This window comes from Camelus dromedarius, chromosome 24, assembly GCF_036321535.1.
Source record: "Camelus dromedarius isolate mCamDro1 chromosome 24, mCamDro1.pat, whole genome shotgun sequence".
Lineage (NCBI taxonomy): Eukaryota > Metazoa > Chordata > Mammalia > Artiodactyla > Camelidae > Camelus > Camelus dromedarius.
The window spans coordinates 18979346-18996050 of record NC_087459.1 but is presented as its reverse complement, the minus strand read 5'-3'; the positions used below and the strand labels follow the sequence as shown (position 1 = coordinate 18996050).

General features: G+C 41.9%; 1 protein-coding gene and 1 pseudogene across 3 annotated transcripts in view; one reads left to right on the top strand and one right to left on the bottom strand.

Moving 5' to 3' along the window:
- SLC5A11 (solute carrier family 5 member 11) overlaps positions 1-16705 on the bottom strand; it is a 56616-nt gene that overhangs the window by 8501 nt on the left and 31410 nt on the right. For all 3 annotated transcript variants that reach the window (XM_031433025.2, XM_064478530.1, XM_064478531.1), the window contains 4 exons: positions 16174-16279; positions 13274-13354; positions 8050-8255; positions 2258-2393 (listed from right to left, as the gene is read on the bottom strand). In XM_031433025.2, the coding sequence (XP_031288885.2) occupies positions 2258-2393; positions 8050-8255; positions 13274-13354; positions 16174-16279 (529 nt within the window). The remainder of the gene's footprint in view (positions 1-2257; positions 2394-8049; positions 8256-13273; positions 13355-16173; positions 16280-16705) is intronic.
- Positions 3273-3909, top strand: LOC116147203 (large ribosomal subunit protein uL22-like; annotated as a pseudogene).

Sequence of the window (16705 nt, the reverse complement as noted above, 5' to 3'; positions counted from 1 at the left end):
ACAGATTGCTGGGCCCCACCCCCAGAGATTCAGATTCAATAGGTCTTGGATGGGGCCTGAAAGTTTGCATTTCTAACAAGTTCCAAGGTGACCCTGATGCTGCTGGACTGGGGACCACACTTTGAGAAGCTCTGGTCAAGACCTTCAAATACACCACGTCCACCTCACCATCTCCACCCTACTTCCCTCCCTTAGATTCCTTGCTCACTTATGGCTGGTGCCATACACTAGAGTGTTTTGATATCTATTTCCGCTTACTTTTATCATGAGTACCAGACTCATCTGTTACATTACAAACTCCCTAGGGGTGTGGAACATGGCACTTTGTTTCACCGAATAATCATCATTGGCTGGCTGACTGCTGAGAGTGATGGTCAGGCTCTTGTCACTGACCTGCCAGATAGTTAAGATGTGATTTGCCAAGAGAGACAGCAGCATGATTAAGAATCAAGTTTTAGAGGCAGATACACCTGGATTTAAATTCTGTATTACCCAGTACCAGCCAAGTAATTTCCAGCAAGTCACCCAACCTAGGAGAGATCTTTGACCTCTTTCTTAACCTCCTCATCCAGTCCATCATTAATCTGGTTGGCTTCAGTCTAAAACATATTTTTGAATCATCCACACGGACCAATTGTCGTCTCTTCCCAGAGGTCATCCCTGGAAACCCTGTCAGAAGTAGCCCCCACTCAGCATCCCCTGCGAAGTCTCCCTATGCATCTTCCTCAGAGCACTTTGCAATGTCTCACTTAGACATTTGCTTATCTTTGTCTGTCTCCTCCACCACTAGAGTGTAATGCAAATACTCCACCACAACTGTATGTCTTGTTCATTTACAGAGCCCCAGAATCTTCTAGAATAAGACCTGGCAGATAATTTGCCCACAAAATATTTGTTGCACCTATGAATGAATCCATTAATTTCTCTGAGCTTCAATTTCTTCATCCGTAAATGAAAATAGCAATGATAGTACCTACCTCATAAGGTCGTTTGAGGAATAAATGAGGTAGTAGATGTATAGAATAATAGGAGTGAACACTTCTATAGTGCTCACCATGTGCCAGGAACTGCCTTCAGCCTTAGGAAATAGCATCCTCATTTTACAAGTGAGGAAACAGAAGCAAAGAGAAATTCAGTGATTTATCTGGTCACATAGCTAGTAAGTGGCAGAGCCAAGACTCAGGGAAGGCAGTTCAGATGAGATTCCATTCATATTCATAACCACCGCACTCTACTGCAAAACTCGTCACACAGGGACTGGCCCTTAGCACAATGAATGTTGGTTGCTTTAAGCCACATTCTTTGTTCACATGTCATCTTGTCCCATAGCTGTGTATTTTCCCATCAAGTCATCACAAACCCCAAGTCCCAGTGCTTATTCCTCCCATCTGGGCTTTTTCCAGCCTTGTGCCCCTTCCCTGGAAATAAGACCAACGACTCCCTGGGTTCTTCGTCTAGCCTGATGGAGCACAAGCCCAGTGTCTAGCACCACGGACAGCTCCCCACCCCCTTCCCTTCCCCAAGTCTTTCCACCTAATTCTTATTGTTCCAAATTATTTTGACAAAACTTCTGGACCAACTAACTTGGCATTTCATCCTACCTTTTCTTTACCTCTGCATGACATCATGTAGGATGAGGAATAAGGGAAGGAGCTTTCTGCTCCTTTGAGTTAATAACAGTGTTGGCAAAAAAGGAGCTTTCTTCCATACAGATCACTGATTCCTGACATCACAGTGATTCCCAGTAACATCCTCCACCCTTAGTCCTGTTTAATCCTCATGGTGCAAACCTCATCCCTTTACCATATTTCAAAAAGCAAAAGCTAAGGCAAATACTCTAGAGGCTTTGATATCCCTGATTTTGTTAAGAAAAGTACCCCTAAATGAGCCCCACTGGGCCAAAGTTACCAAAGGGCTCAACACCAAAGCTTGAGGGGAAGTCTCATGTGAGATTTCACGGAGCTGACATCTGGGACCACAAGATTTTAGCCTAGTCTGTGGTTTCAAAAAACATGTAGTTGAGACTCCAGATAGGACTCCACTCGATTTGGTCTGGGGCATCTACAGGACATTCCCATTGAACCAATGTTGGGAAACAGCACAGAGTCCATAGATGCCAGGATGGAGCTGCCTCAGTCGAATCACCAGGAAAGAACTCCAGCTGCATTCTTGTGGGGCAGTCAGTAATACATTTAGAACACTCCACAGGGTCCGAGACTCACAGACAGGTGAGCTCTCCTTTCAACTGTCTTCTCACCTGGAAAGAGGATGCGGCTGACCATACCAGGGAACACCATAATGAAAAGAGGCAGCACCTTCAGGTATGCAGCCATCAGAGAGCCTCCTTTGGCATGAGAGAGGTTCTTGGCAGCCAGAGTCCGCTGAACAATCACCTGGAAAACAGTGGGGTGGTTGGAAGCTGAGATGCCTTTCTCTTAAAGCAACCTAAGTGTGCATATCTTCTTGGTAGGCATGGTGGACTCAGGAGCTTGGTTTCCTGTTCTCAATCCCTGTGGTCCAGTGGTCCAGCTGGGGTAGCTATGCCAAGGCAGAGAAAGCAAGAGCAGGAAGGAGCAGAAAGCAAGAGCAAATACTCAAGGTTTGACTAGAAGTAATGAGTTAAGAGGAAGAGACAGAGAGAGAATCTGAGATATTGCTACCATCAGGATGGGTGTGCCTGGGCTTGATGTTACTCTGCCTCGGTCTTATCCTGACCTCCTTCTCTCTGTTGAGTTGGGTGAGGTTAGTCTTGCCAGAATTTATCCACTCAGAACAGACTGTTTGTGGCCAGAGACAGAGGGCAGGAGAGGGCAAAATGGATGATGGGGGTCAAAAAGTAGATTTCCAGTTATAAAATTATAAAATAAATAAGTCTAAGGGATGTAATGGACAGCATGGTAACTATAGTTAATAAAATAATAATAATAATGGATTGCATATTTTTAAGTTGCTAAGAGAATGGATCTTAAAAGTTTTCATCACAAGAAAAAAATCTGGGGGGAAAGGTATAGCTCAGTGGTAGAGCACATGCTTGGCATGCACAAGGTCATGGATTCAATCCCCAGTACCTCCATTAAAAATAAATAAATAAACCTAATTACTCCCCAAATGATTAAAGAAAACGAAAAACAAACAAAAAAAGATTTTTTAAAAAAAGGTAGATACATTTGTGATTCTGATAGAAATGGCCAAACTGCCTTCATTGGAAACCAACTTGTATTCCCATCAGCAATGAATAAAAGTTACTATTTAAAAAAGGAAGAGGGCCTTTTCCAGTAGGCGGCCTGAGGTGACCTCTAAAAATGGTTCACTATTCACTTGACCCAGAAAACCCCACAAAATTATGTAAATCAAGAGGTTCAAATCTTCGTGTTCACTTTAAGAACACTCATGAAACTGCCCAGGCCACTAAGGGTATGCATATCTGAAAAGCCACCAAGTATCTGAAGGACGTCACTTTACAGAAGCAATGTGTGCCGTTCCGTCGTTACAATGGTGGAGTTGGTAGGTGTGCCCAGGCAAAACAGTGAGGCTGGACACAGGGTTGATGGCCCAAAAAGAGTGCTGAGTTTTTACTGCACATGCTCAAAAATGCAGAAAGTAATGCAGAACTTAAGGGCTTAGATGTAGATTCACTGGTCATTGAGCACATCCAGGTGAACAAAGCTCCCAAGATGCGGCGCAGGACTTACAGAGCTCATGGTCGGATCAACCCTTACATGAGCTCTCCCTGCCACGTTGAGATGATCCTTACTGAAAAAGAGCAGATTGTTCCTAAACCAGAAGAGGAGGTTGCACAGAAGAAAAAGATATCCCAGAAGAAACTGAAGAAACAAAAACTTATGGCCTGGGAATAAATTCAGCAAAAAATAAATGCAAATAAAAGTAAAATAAATAAATAAATAAATAAAAATAAATAAAAATAAAAAAGGAAGAGGGTGGATCAACATACACAAATCAATCAGTGTAATACATCACATCAATAAGAGAAAGGACAAAAACCACATGATCATCTCAATAGATGCAGAAAAGGCATTTGATAAAATTCAACACCCATTTATGATTAAAAACTCTCACCATAGTGGGTATAGAGGGAACATATCTCAACATGATAAAAGCTATATATGACCAACCTACAGCCAGCATGGTACTCAACAGTGAAAAACTCAAAAGCTTCCCACTAAAATCTGGGACAAGACAAGGATGCCCACTATTACCACTCCTATTCAACATAGTCTTGGAAGTCCTAGCCACAGCAGTCAGGCAAGAGAGAGAAATAAAAGGGATCCAAATTGGAAAAGAAGAGGTAAAAGTGTCACTATATGCAGATGACATGTTACTATACACAGAAAACCCTAAAAGGTCCACACAAAAGCTACTAGAGCTGACTGAAGAATTCAGCAAGGGAGCAGGTTACAAGATTAACGTTCAAAAATCAGTTGCATTTCTTTACACTAACAATGAATCAACAGAAAAAGAAAGTAAAGAAACAATCCCCTTTAAAATAGCACCCAAAGTAATAAAATAACTAGGAATAAATCTAACCAAGGAGGTGAAAGAATTGTACACAGAAAACTATAAACCATTGATGAAGGAAATTAAAGAAGACTTTAAAAAATGGAAAGATATCCCATGCTCCTGGATTGGAAGAATCAATATTGTTAAAATGGTCACACTGCCCAAGGCAAACTACAGATTTAATGCAATCCCTATCAAATTACCCAGGACATATTTCACAGAACTAGAACAAATCATAATAAAATTTATATGGAACCATCAAAGACCTAGAATTGCCAAAGCATTACTGAAGAGAAAGAAAGAGGCTGGAGGAATAACTCTCCCAGACTTCAGACAATACTATAGAGCTGCAGTCATCAGGACAGCATGGTATTGGTACAAAAACAGACATATAGACCAATGGAACAGAAGAGAGAGCCCAGAAATGAACCCACAAACTTTTGGTCAACTAATCTTCAACAAAGGAGGCAAGAATATACAATGGAATAAAGTCTCTTCAGCAAATGGTGTTGGGAAAACTGGACAGCAGCATGTGAAGCAATGAAGCTAGAACACCCCCTTACACCATACACAAAAATAAACTCAAAATGGATCAAAGACTTAAACATAAGACAAGATACAATAAACCTCCTAGAAGAAAATACAGGCAAAACATTATCTGACATACATCTCAAAAATGTTCTCCTAGGGCAGTCTACACAAGCAACAGAAATAAAAGCAAGAATAAACAAATGGGACCTAATCAAACTTACAAGCTTCTGCACAGCAAAGGAAACCATAAGTAAAACAAAACAACAACCTACAGAATGGGAGAAAATTTTTGCAAATGAAACCAACAAAGGCTTGATCTCCAGCATATATAAGCAGCTCATATGACTTAATAATAAAAAAACAAACAAACAAATCCAAAAATAGGCAAAAGACCTAAACAAGCAATTCTCCAAGGAAGAAACACAAATGATCGATAGGCACATGAAAAAATGCTCAATATCACTAATTATCAGAGAAATGCAAATCAAAACTACAATGAGGTATCACCTCACACCAGTCAGAACGGCCATCATTTAGAAGTCCACAAATGACAAATGCTGGAGAGGCTGTGGAGAAAAGTGGTGCAGCCACTGTGGAAAACAGTATGGACATTCCTCAAAAGACTAGGAATAGACTTACCATATGACCCAGGAATCCTGCTCCTGGGCATATATCCAGAAGGAACCCTACTTCAAAATGACACCTGCACCCCAATGTTCTAGCAGCACTATTTACAACAGCCAAGACATGGAAGCAACCTAAATGCCCATTGTCAGATGACTGGATAAAGAAGATGTGGTATATTTATACAATGGAATACTACTCAGCCATAAAAAAGAACAAAATAATGCCATTTGCAGCAATCTGTATGGACCTGGAGATTGTCACACTTAGTGAAGTCAGTCAGAAAGAGAAATAAAAATACCATATGATATCACTTATATGTGGAATCCAAAAAAAAAAAGACACAAATGAACTTATTTACAAAACAGAAATAGACTCATAGACATAGAAAACAAACTTGTGGTTACCAAAGAGGAAAGAGAGGGAGGGATAAGTTAAGAATTCGGTATTTGCAGATACTAACTACTATATATAAAATAGAAAAACAGCAATGTCCTACTGCATAGCATAGGGAACTATATTCAATACCTTGTAATAGCCTATAATAAGAAAGAATATGAAAAGGAATACATATATATATATAATTGAATCACTATGCTGTACACTAGAAATTAACACAACATTTTAAACTGACTATAGTTCAATTTAAAAAAAAAAATAAAACATACAAAGCACTCAAAAAAAAAAAAAAAAAAAAGTCACGGGGCCCAGGGAGGGGAGGGCTTGGGTTTCTGGGCCCTCTCGCCCTGCCTGGCATTTGGAAGAAAACTGAATAATCCTGGAATAGGTCCCCGGGCTCTTGAATGATGAGGGGTGGGTTGGAGGTGGGCTTTTCGGGGTGCATGCTGGAATCCCAGCTAGTGAGGGTTTGAGGTATCTCAAGGAAACATCTGCACAGATTAATAAATATAAGCTGGTGAGCTGTGTCAAGAACAGTAATGCAAACCATAGCAAAAAATGTTTTTAATGATTTATTAAATGTCCCTGCAACAAAAGGACTGTGACCAGATTCCTCCTGCTGCAGTCTTTTGTAATTCTTAGTAACACCCCGCCCCCCTTAACAGACAAGGAAACAGTGGTTCAGAGATGTTAGTGTCCCAAGGCTATGCCACCTGAACTTGATTCCAGGCTTGTTAAGGTTAAAACTCACACTGTTAGCCTCAGGTGAACTCAGGTGAATTGTCTCCCAGGGTCTCTATTGCCCAAGATTTGCTAAGGGTGGGAAGAGGTTCGCTCTCTTAAAGGGGCAGCCCCTACGTACTGCACCCATCTGGGAGGAGTTCTGACCTGTGGGGAGACCTGGAATTCATTCTGTGCAGTGTCTCCTACATCAATCCAGTGGTTCAGCTCCATGATCATTACTACAGTTAAACTCTCAATAGCCCTGACTATGCAATTAATAGCCTCCAAAATGGCACGCTGACTTCTGATCTTTGATGCAACAGAGAAAACCACGTCAACAGGTAATACATTCACGAGGCTTGAAACCTGGGAAAGTATAAACAGCTGTGAGGGTGAAACAGCTCCCATCCATCCTGGCACATCTGTCCGCCTCCCTGCCCAGGGCAACCGCTCTTACTGCTTTTATATACATCCATCCAGAGTTGCCTTCTGCACATACAAGCAAATGCAAATATAGATTCTATCCCACCGCCTCCCCCGCACCTTTTAACACATCGTTGTGCCTTATGCTTTTCTAATTTCTTTTTTCACACCAGTTACATATTTGCTTTAAGAGCTTTGCATTGACTGGTCCCTCTGCCCAAAACTCTCTTCCTCCTCCTTCGAAGCCTTTGTTCAAAAGTCACTTCTCAATCACATCTCCCCTGACCACCCTACTTTAAATTGCCCTCCCACAGTCTCAATCTCCCTTCCCTTCCCGCCCTGGTTTGCTTTTCTTTTTCAAGTAAGTTATCACCTTTTAACGTTCCACATAATTTACTTATTTATTGTCTGTCTACCCCCATCAGAAGGTGACCTCCGCAAAAGGGAGAGCCCTGCCTGATGTGTTTACTCGTGATTCCCACGTGGCCAGTGCTAGAGGACACCTAGTGCGTACTTGTGGCACAAATACCGATACCAGTTTTAACCTCCATTTAAAGTAAGCAATCTCTTTTGCTTACTGGATCTTTCCAGTCAGTCAGCAGGATGTATCAAGCTTTCCCTCTTTGCAAATACCAGCAGCTTTGGATTTGCCAGGACCCGAGAAGAGCAGGAAGTAAGATAATGTGTAGAGTTTTATAGAGAGAAAGGAGTTACTGAGGATGGTGGGGGAGAAATGCAAATTTGAAAATAGATTAAGGGAGAAAAAAAACCCAGACACCCCCAGGAAAGAAGCATCCTGGAGGGTGGCTTGCTCAGTCTGCTGCACTGTACCTGATCCGTGCACCAGTACCAGAGGGACGGGATGGACATTCCAAACAGGATTCCAGGCCATGGGAGATCAGATGTCAGTGGGTCTCGGAAAATATGGAAGGCATCTTCCCGGGGCAGTCCGCAGCTGTTGTTCCCTGTCCGGTTGCTAGCCAGGGCCAAAAAGTATTTCTCCTTCAGGCCTTCCATCCCGCCGACTGCAGCAAAGCCTAGAATTCAGAGGAAACTCAAATTTGCCAGGAACTCAGATGGGTCTACAGCAAGTAATGGCAGGGCGGGGCTGTTTGCAGATCAGTGAAATCCTATTTAAAGCAGCGCTACCAAGGAAAGTTGGTTGCCTTTAAGTTTCTTCACCTCTTTTTTTTTTTTTTTAATACCTTTGACTATGGATTGCGTCTCAGAATATCATTTCTAAATACATGATACAAAATACATAGATTGTTAAGGAGATCAAATATGTTGAAGGCCCTCATCAAAACATAAAAACTGTGACATAGTAATTTATTTATTTGCTACATCAAATAAGACCCAGTAGTCAGTCTAAAAATAATTTAGTTTTAGAGTAACCACAAACAGTGTTTCAATACATCAATAGCACCTGTAAAAACATTCAGATAAAAACATCTGGGTGTCTTTTGGTAAAGTCACAGATATTGCTAATATTCCTGTGGGTTTTGTTGGTTTTTTTTTTTTGGCCACATTAATAATTGAAAACTGCTACATTTCAATGATGGATTTAGGAAAAAAACAGATCGATTTTTTTTCCCCATCCAAGATTCACAAAACCCCTGAATTCTGCTCATGGACCCCAGGTTAAGAAACTCTGTCTGAAGGAGACATTCTTTCCCCTCTGGATTTCTTCTCAGCTACTCTGAACACACGGTTATCACAAAAGTGGTCCAAGTAACTTCTGGCCTTGGGCAAGTCACCGCCCCCTCTGGGATTCCGTTTCCTCATCTGCAGGTGGGGATGGTGTAGCGCCAACCTCACGGGGCTGGGGCAAGGACTGAGTGAGATAATGCACCTGAAATACACCGCATTAGGCACAAACCCGAGCTGTTCTAAAAAATAATAAAGTCGTGTAGTTTGCAGAGAGTTTGCTTATTCTCGTTAATTGAGAGGATTCAAGGTCATCCCCCAAATAACATTGCTTTCACTGGATTACGTTCTGGAAGGCGTCTGTTTGTTTGTTTGTTTGGAAGAGAAGGGTTTCGTGTTACCACTTGGGTAGGAAGGATATGTAATGTGCAACCTGGATGATCTTTACTGAAGATTGTAGAAAACAATAGCTACTAGGGGGAAAATAATGTGATGCTAGATTTTTGGCATGCTTTATTTCCATGAAAAATTATTTCGTGCCTGTGGGTGGCTGGTGGGGAGGGTATGCTTTTTATCAATCATTGGACCTGCCCATCTGAGTATGTAAAGCAAGTGCAATTCACCCAGGATACAGAGCATAGCAGGTAGAAAAACTGAGAACAGAATCACCCCATCATGCGTGGAAATGAAGTAGGCAGCGTGTCGTAAACTTGGAATCACCTGGAAACCATTAAAAAGCGTGTGCTGATTGATTCAGCAAGTCTGCAGTGGCGCCTGAGTTTCTGCCCTTCTAATGGGCTCCCAGCTGGCCCTGATGCTGCTGGTCCATAGACCACACTCAGAGTAGCAGGAACGTAGGAGACATTTGGGTACCAAATGAAACTAGCAGTCCTCCTGGCATAAAGCCAAGTAGGGGATTATGAATATTAATCCTGATTTCAGCCACTTTAATAAATAAGCTCCATTTTAGGTTAGTTTTTCAATTTCTCTTTTCTTTTTTTTTTTTTTTCTAGATAACCAGTCATATCATCTGCAAATAATAATAGTAATTTTATCTCTTTCTTTTCAATATGTATCTGTTATGGGATTTATTTTTTATTGCATAAATAATGAGGCTATTCTCTTTCTGGTTCTAATGAGATTACTTACAGTTTTCTTGGTGCCCCTTTTGGAAGGGGTTTTTAAACAGATGTACTAATTTCTTTTTTGATGATTGGACTATTAAAGTTTCCTAATTGAGTCAAATTTAGTAACTTAGATTTTCCTAGGAAAACAGATTTCAAGCAAGTTTTCATATTTGTTCCCCTAAAACTTTGTTAGCCTATAATCTAAATTTTTTCTCTGTGCTTTTTGTTCTTTTTCTTATTCCTAAGTACTGCCTTGTTTTCTCCCTTTGATTTGCTGCTGTATTTTATGGTTCTTTTCAAGGAAGGAGATATTGGAGTAATTCATTCTGAAGTTTCCTATTTTCCAATTCATTCCATTGGACTTTCATATTCCTGGATATAAATGTTTTTCTAGGATTACGGCTCTGACTTCATCATTCAGTTTGAAATGTAATGTTCTTGTCATTTTTTTCTAAATAGTTTGTAGCTGCAGTTTTTATTTCCTCCTGGACCTGAGCGCTATTTAGGAAACTGCTTTACATTTTCCAAGTAATTAGATTTTCTAAGTAATTTTTTTTAATTCACACTTTTCCCAATGAATTTAACTTTTTGGTTTTGCATGGGTAAAATAACGCAATCTGGAAAATGTTTGTATGGGGATTTTCGCAAAATTTGGTTATTTTTTTCAGTGATCCATTTTTGTGGATGGTTGTATGATGCTAGAAAAAGCTATATTCACTATGATGAGAATGCTTATCATTTATATAATTTATAACCTCCAAATCCTTATTTATGTTTCAGCTCCTTGTTCTGTCATGGGTTAAAGCCTTCTGGTACTATTTTGGTTTCTGTCCATTTTTTCTATTTCTAACAACTTTTATGTGTCTTGCAGCAATGTTATTTAATACACAAACATTATATCTTCATTGTAAATTTGCTATTTTTCAATATAAAATTACTTTCCCTTCTGTTTAGTGCTTTTTGTCTTATACTTCGTTTTACATGTGCCACTTGCAAATGATATAAAGTTGAATTTTCTTTATCTAAACTATAATCCTCTAGTTTTATTGAGAAAATAAGCAATATATAACTAAATGAAAGAATAACAGCCAAACAGCCATATACTCACCACACAGATGGAAATTGATTTCAAACGCCTCTACAAAGCTATAGTAATCAAAACAGTGTGGTATTTGCCTAAAACCAGTCATACGGATCAATGGAACAGAATTCAGAGCACAGAAAGAAACCCGTGCATATCCAGTCAATTAATTTTCAACATTTAAAACCTGCAGATGCCTTGGGAGAAAGTCTACTAGATATAGCAGAACAATGAAGGTTGCTGAAGGTCCATCTGAAATCTCTCTCCTGACTGATTATAATGAGTTAAGTAACAGAACTTCCCCATTGAGACCCTATACTTTTTGAAAGAAAGAGCAGGAAGTTTGAATAAGAAGAACAGACCATGGGAAGATGCATCTTTTGGCTCTCCTGCCTCTGAAATCTGAAGTGTTGTAAGTCACTTGTGTGGCACTGGGAGGTTCAAAGTTTTGCTACCTATGACAACAACCACACCAAATGTTTATCCAGTGAAGATGGACATGTGTCCTTACCTATTTATTATTCATTTATATGTCCTCTCTATATACACCAGCAAAGTTTTTCTTCTTCATAAGGGTCCAAAACATTTCCTGCTAAAGTTAATAATAAGCAAGTGTTGTTGCTGTCTTTGTCGTGAAGCTCATTTATTACTCCAGGATTCTTTCTTTGAATTTTTGGCTTGAAAGATGAAAGTTAACATATACACAAAATTCAAACTGTGCAGAAAGGCACAGTGTTCAGGTAAAATTCTTGTCTATACTCTTTGACCCCTGCTCCTAGACTCTTCCTTCAAAAGTCATTACCAGGCAGTATGGTGGGGAAGGGTATGTAATCTGCTTGGGTTTGAATCCTGGCTTTGAATCCTAGCTTTGGGACCTTGGGTTTGAATCCTGGCTTTGAATCCTAGCTTTGGGACCTTGGGAAAGTTTTAACAGTTGGGACCCTAACTTTCTCACCCCAAAAAGGGGGTGACAATAATACTGATATCATTAGGTTATTATGAAAATTAAATGAAATGGAACATCTGGCTCACATATATTTTAATAGCTGTTAATTTTTAACTTTTTATTTGGGGATAACTTTAGACACGCAGAAGAGTTGTAGAAGCAGTACAGAGAGTTCCCATACACCCCTCATCTGAAGGTGCTATCTTACATAGGCAGAGTGCAGTTATGGAAATCAAGAAATTAACACTGGTGCATTATTATTAACTATATTACAGACTATTCAGATTGCACCACTAACGTTCTTTTTCTCTTCTGGGATCCAGTCCAGGATCCCACATTGTTTTTATTTGTTGGGTCTCTTTAGTTTCCTCTACTCTGTGTAGTTCCCCAGTCTTTCCTTATTTTTCACGTCCTTGACACTTTTGAAGAATACGGGTCACAGTTAGTAAAACGTCTCTCTGTTTCGGTTTGTCTGATGTTTATTCATGAAGAAGTTGAGGTTATGTATTTTTTGGCAAGAATGGCACAGAGGTAATGCTGAGTCCTTTCTCCATACATCAGGCAAAGAGCTGCATATCGATATGTCCTATTACTGATACTAACTTTGATCGATTAATTACAGCAGTGGGTGTCATGTTTCTCCACTGTAAAGTGACTGCATTTCCCTTTGTAATCAATAAATATTTTGGACATGATGATTTTTGTTAATATTTTTTGGTGGGGGAGGTAATTAAGTTTATTTATTTAATTAGTTTTTTAAGGGAGGTCCTGGGACTTGAACCCAGGACCTCATGCATGCTAAGCATATGCTCTACCACTTGAGCTGTACCCTCCCCCCAGACGTGATACTTTGAGACCAAGCAAATAGCCTATTTCTTCATAAACTCTCACCTGCTAACTTTAGCATCTATCACTGGATCGTGCCTGCAGAAATTATTACATTCCATTTCCCTCACTCCATCTGCATGTATTAATTGGAATTTTTCTGCAAGGCAGAGTTGTCCCTTTGCCCCCTTTTATTTGTTTGTTTAATTATTTATCCATATCAAGAGAGGAAGAGCCATACATGTTTCCTTCACAAGAGTAAGATTCCCTGATAAGCACAGTTCTCTTCCAACTGAAATAACTGTGCCTCAAGCAGGGATCCCCAGCTGGATTCGACAGCTAGGTTTGCTGATCACAGTGATGAAAGCAGATGTCCCTGCTTGAGAGAGATGCTGTCATCCACCCCAGCGACCCTGGAACCCCACTTACTGTAGCCCATCAGGATGAGTGCTCCTATAAGCATGATCAGCGTCTGCAGAGCATCCGTGTAGATCACAGCCGCCAGGCCACCTGGTGGGGAGATGAGCAGTGAGGTGAGGCTCAGGTGCTCTGATGGAGAGGAGTTACCCTCTGGGTGGCAGAGGGAACCTGCAAGTTCAAGACCTGACTGGGGAGCTATCTTAGCGTCGATAGTTTGCAGCGGTGGCCACAACATCTCCATCCTGTGTGCCTGCCCATTCTGCAGTGTGGCTTTGCAGCTCCTTTCGTATTCAGGTGAAGTTGATTTCTCTACCTCTTACATATGGCTTGGCCAAATGGTTTGCTTGAGCCAACAGACTAGGATGGAAGCACCATTGTACAGCTCCAAGCCTGGGCCTCAAGGAGCCTGGAAGCTCCTGCTCTGGTTCTTGTGTTGCCCTAAGACCACCAAGCTTCTTTAAGAAGCCCGGTCCAGCCTCATGGAGGATGATGGCCCAAGCTAACCACCAGCCACCTGAGGGAGGCCATTCTCTTCCAGGTGCCATCTAACTATAATTCAACCAAGCCAAGTGAGAACAGCAGAAAAACCACCTAGGCAAGCTATGCAATGAATTGTGGGGGAAGAGAAACTATTGTTGTCTCAAGGCCCGAAATTTGTGGGGAGTTAAACAGTAATTGCTAACTGACATAGGAAGTGATGCTTGGACCACAGTCCCCAAGCTCTGAGCACATTTATTTTTATTGATTGATTGATTGATTATTTTTAACAGCTTTATTGTGGTATGGTTCCTGGACAGTAAACTACACACATGTCACATGTACAACTTGAGGAATTTTGATAGATGCATATATACCCATGAAACCACCACCACAGTCAAGGCATTTCCATCACTCCCTAAGAGGTGCGATTTGCAAATTCCCAGTTTATCCCTCCCCACCCGCTTTGGCCCCTGGTAACCATAAGTTTGTTCTCTATGTCTGTGAGTCTATTTCTGTTTTGTAGATGAGTCCATTTGTCTCCTTTTTTTTTTTTAGATTCCCCATATGAACACCTTTATTTTAACTTTGGAAAAAGGATTGAGTACTACGTCTTCAGAGTCTAATAGGTTTTCCAGACAGGGTCACAGTGGTTGGCCTCAGGGGACTCTGACTGGTTTCACTGCCTAGAAAAATCTTTGTAATGACAATCATGGCGGCAAACCCAGCAGCACCCAGACAGAGCAGTCTTTCCAGTCTCTTCCCGACCCTTCCCTCTTCCTCTTTCCCAGCAGAGAAGGGACACTCATCTGATACGAACATGTTTACTCACGGGAAAAGTCACTGCAAAACAAACACACGCATGGGTGTGGAGTTCTCCTATGATTCCTCCTTCCTCGCCCCAGGAATGGTGCCCTCTCACAAATGGAGAGAGACCTGGCTGAGCATCTGGCCCCAGCTCTTCGCTGGCCTGAACTTTGGTACCACGGACACCCACCACCATTTCTGTACTAACGTTTGTTTATTGAGCACTTATCATACGGTGGATAATGGTTTTTATTCAGTCACTTTAGTGGTTTGTTCAATCATTCACCAAACGTCTGGTGAGCACTCAACCTAGTTCTACCTGGAAGGGATACAGAGTTAAACAAAACAGCATGTTCCCTGACTCCACAGAGCTTATAGTTTAGTGGTGGAGGCACACCCCCAAACAAGGAAACACACAGATAAATTGGCAACTGCAAATGGCCCTTCCCTTTCCCTGAGCTCCAGGCACGTGGCCGCTTTCAGTGCTGAAAACTCAGCCAAGATCCTTGTGCATCAGAGGGCTTTGCATTCGTTGGGTCCGGTCACTGTTCTGTTTAGGAGACCCCGGTGGGGTTCCACTAGGACTAAATCCCAGGCTCATTTGGTTTCTTTCAAGGCTCCTGTCCTGCCCTTTCCTCCACTCCTTTCTCCTGCCATCAAGGCTGCAGCACAGCACGATGCCAAGGATGCCACTGTCACGCCGGCTTGTGGGAATGGCCTCTCCCAATCTGCCCGCTCAGCTTCAGCCACCTAGACCCCCTTGCCGTTCCTCAAGCAAGCAGTATGCATTCTCATCTCAGAGTCTTTACACATGCCTCCCCTCCACCCGGCATTCTCGTCCCCTGCACTCCTCCTGCGCATTTCCTTCACATCATTTAAGTCTGGTACATACATCACCTTAGACAGTCCTTACCCGAACATTCAATGTAAAAGAATTCTCCCCCCTTTTTCCCTATCTTGTTATAATAATACACTCCGACATTATTCATTGGCTTCCTTGTTCATTGTCTGTCTCCCCATCCCCCTGACAAGGGAAGTTTCTCTGGGGCAAAGATTTTGTCCGTCTTGTTTACTGCTGCGCTCCAGTTCCCAGCATGATGCCTGGCTTTTAGTAGCTGAGATAAGGATGTGGATACTTGCCGACTGAATTCTATTGCACCAAGAGGAGGCAGAGAAGGATGAAAGGGGTGCAGAAGACAAGAAGGTGAATATTCAAAGGCAGATACATGTCTAGACCCTGTGATACACCAGCTCTTCTGGGGTGCAAGTCCGAGGGGGAAATAAGAGGCTGCAGAATGACGGTGGTTTGTGATCTAGCTTTGTGCAGCGTGTGTGAATCCACATGCTCAGCGCTTAGAAGGTTCTAATGAGCAGTTCTTGAATAAATAAATCGCAAATAGCTTTATGCAGTTGTGGTGTATTTTCAAATTCTCCCTCTTACCAGGCAACACTTTTCCTTTGAACGTTGGCCAAGAGAATTCATATTTTCTGGGGTAATGGACTGAGGCTTAATGAAGACATGGTCTTAACACACTGGGACATCAGAAGATGGACCAGGAAAAGACAGGATGGCCTACAGCCCCTGCCCACCACCTCTCCCAGCATCACCCCTCGTTCAGTCATACCTGCAACGGTGTATAGCGCCGTGATGGCCAGCAGCCCGACTATGGCCAGGTACAGATTCAGCTGCAAAGACTGCTGAATAAAGATGGCGCCTGCGTACATGTCCACCTGGAGAGACGTGAAGTTGATGGGTGAATGAATGAATGAATGGGCATTTTAGCACCAGGCTGTAGCCTAGATCCTGGTAAATGCAGAAGCATTGTATACTATCTTTGTTTCATCTATCTCTTCCCAGGTCAGGGGTCTCAAATGGGAACCCTGTGGGCAATTATGTTTGAGACCCCCTTCACTGGGCTAATACAAGCTCCTCCATAGTCTTCCTGCTTCTGTTCTTGGTCTTCCTACACTGCCCCCTCCACACTGCAGCCTTTATCAGATACCACAGTGATCGTATCATCCTCTCCTCCTCATTAAAACTCTCAGTGGCTCCCTATGGCCCCCAAGATAATGGCCAAATAAGTAAGTTAGAGCTGCCTGCCAGGCCCTTCCTGGTTTGCCTACCACTCGACCTCATTCCCTTCCCTTGCTTTGTGC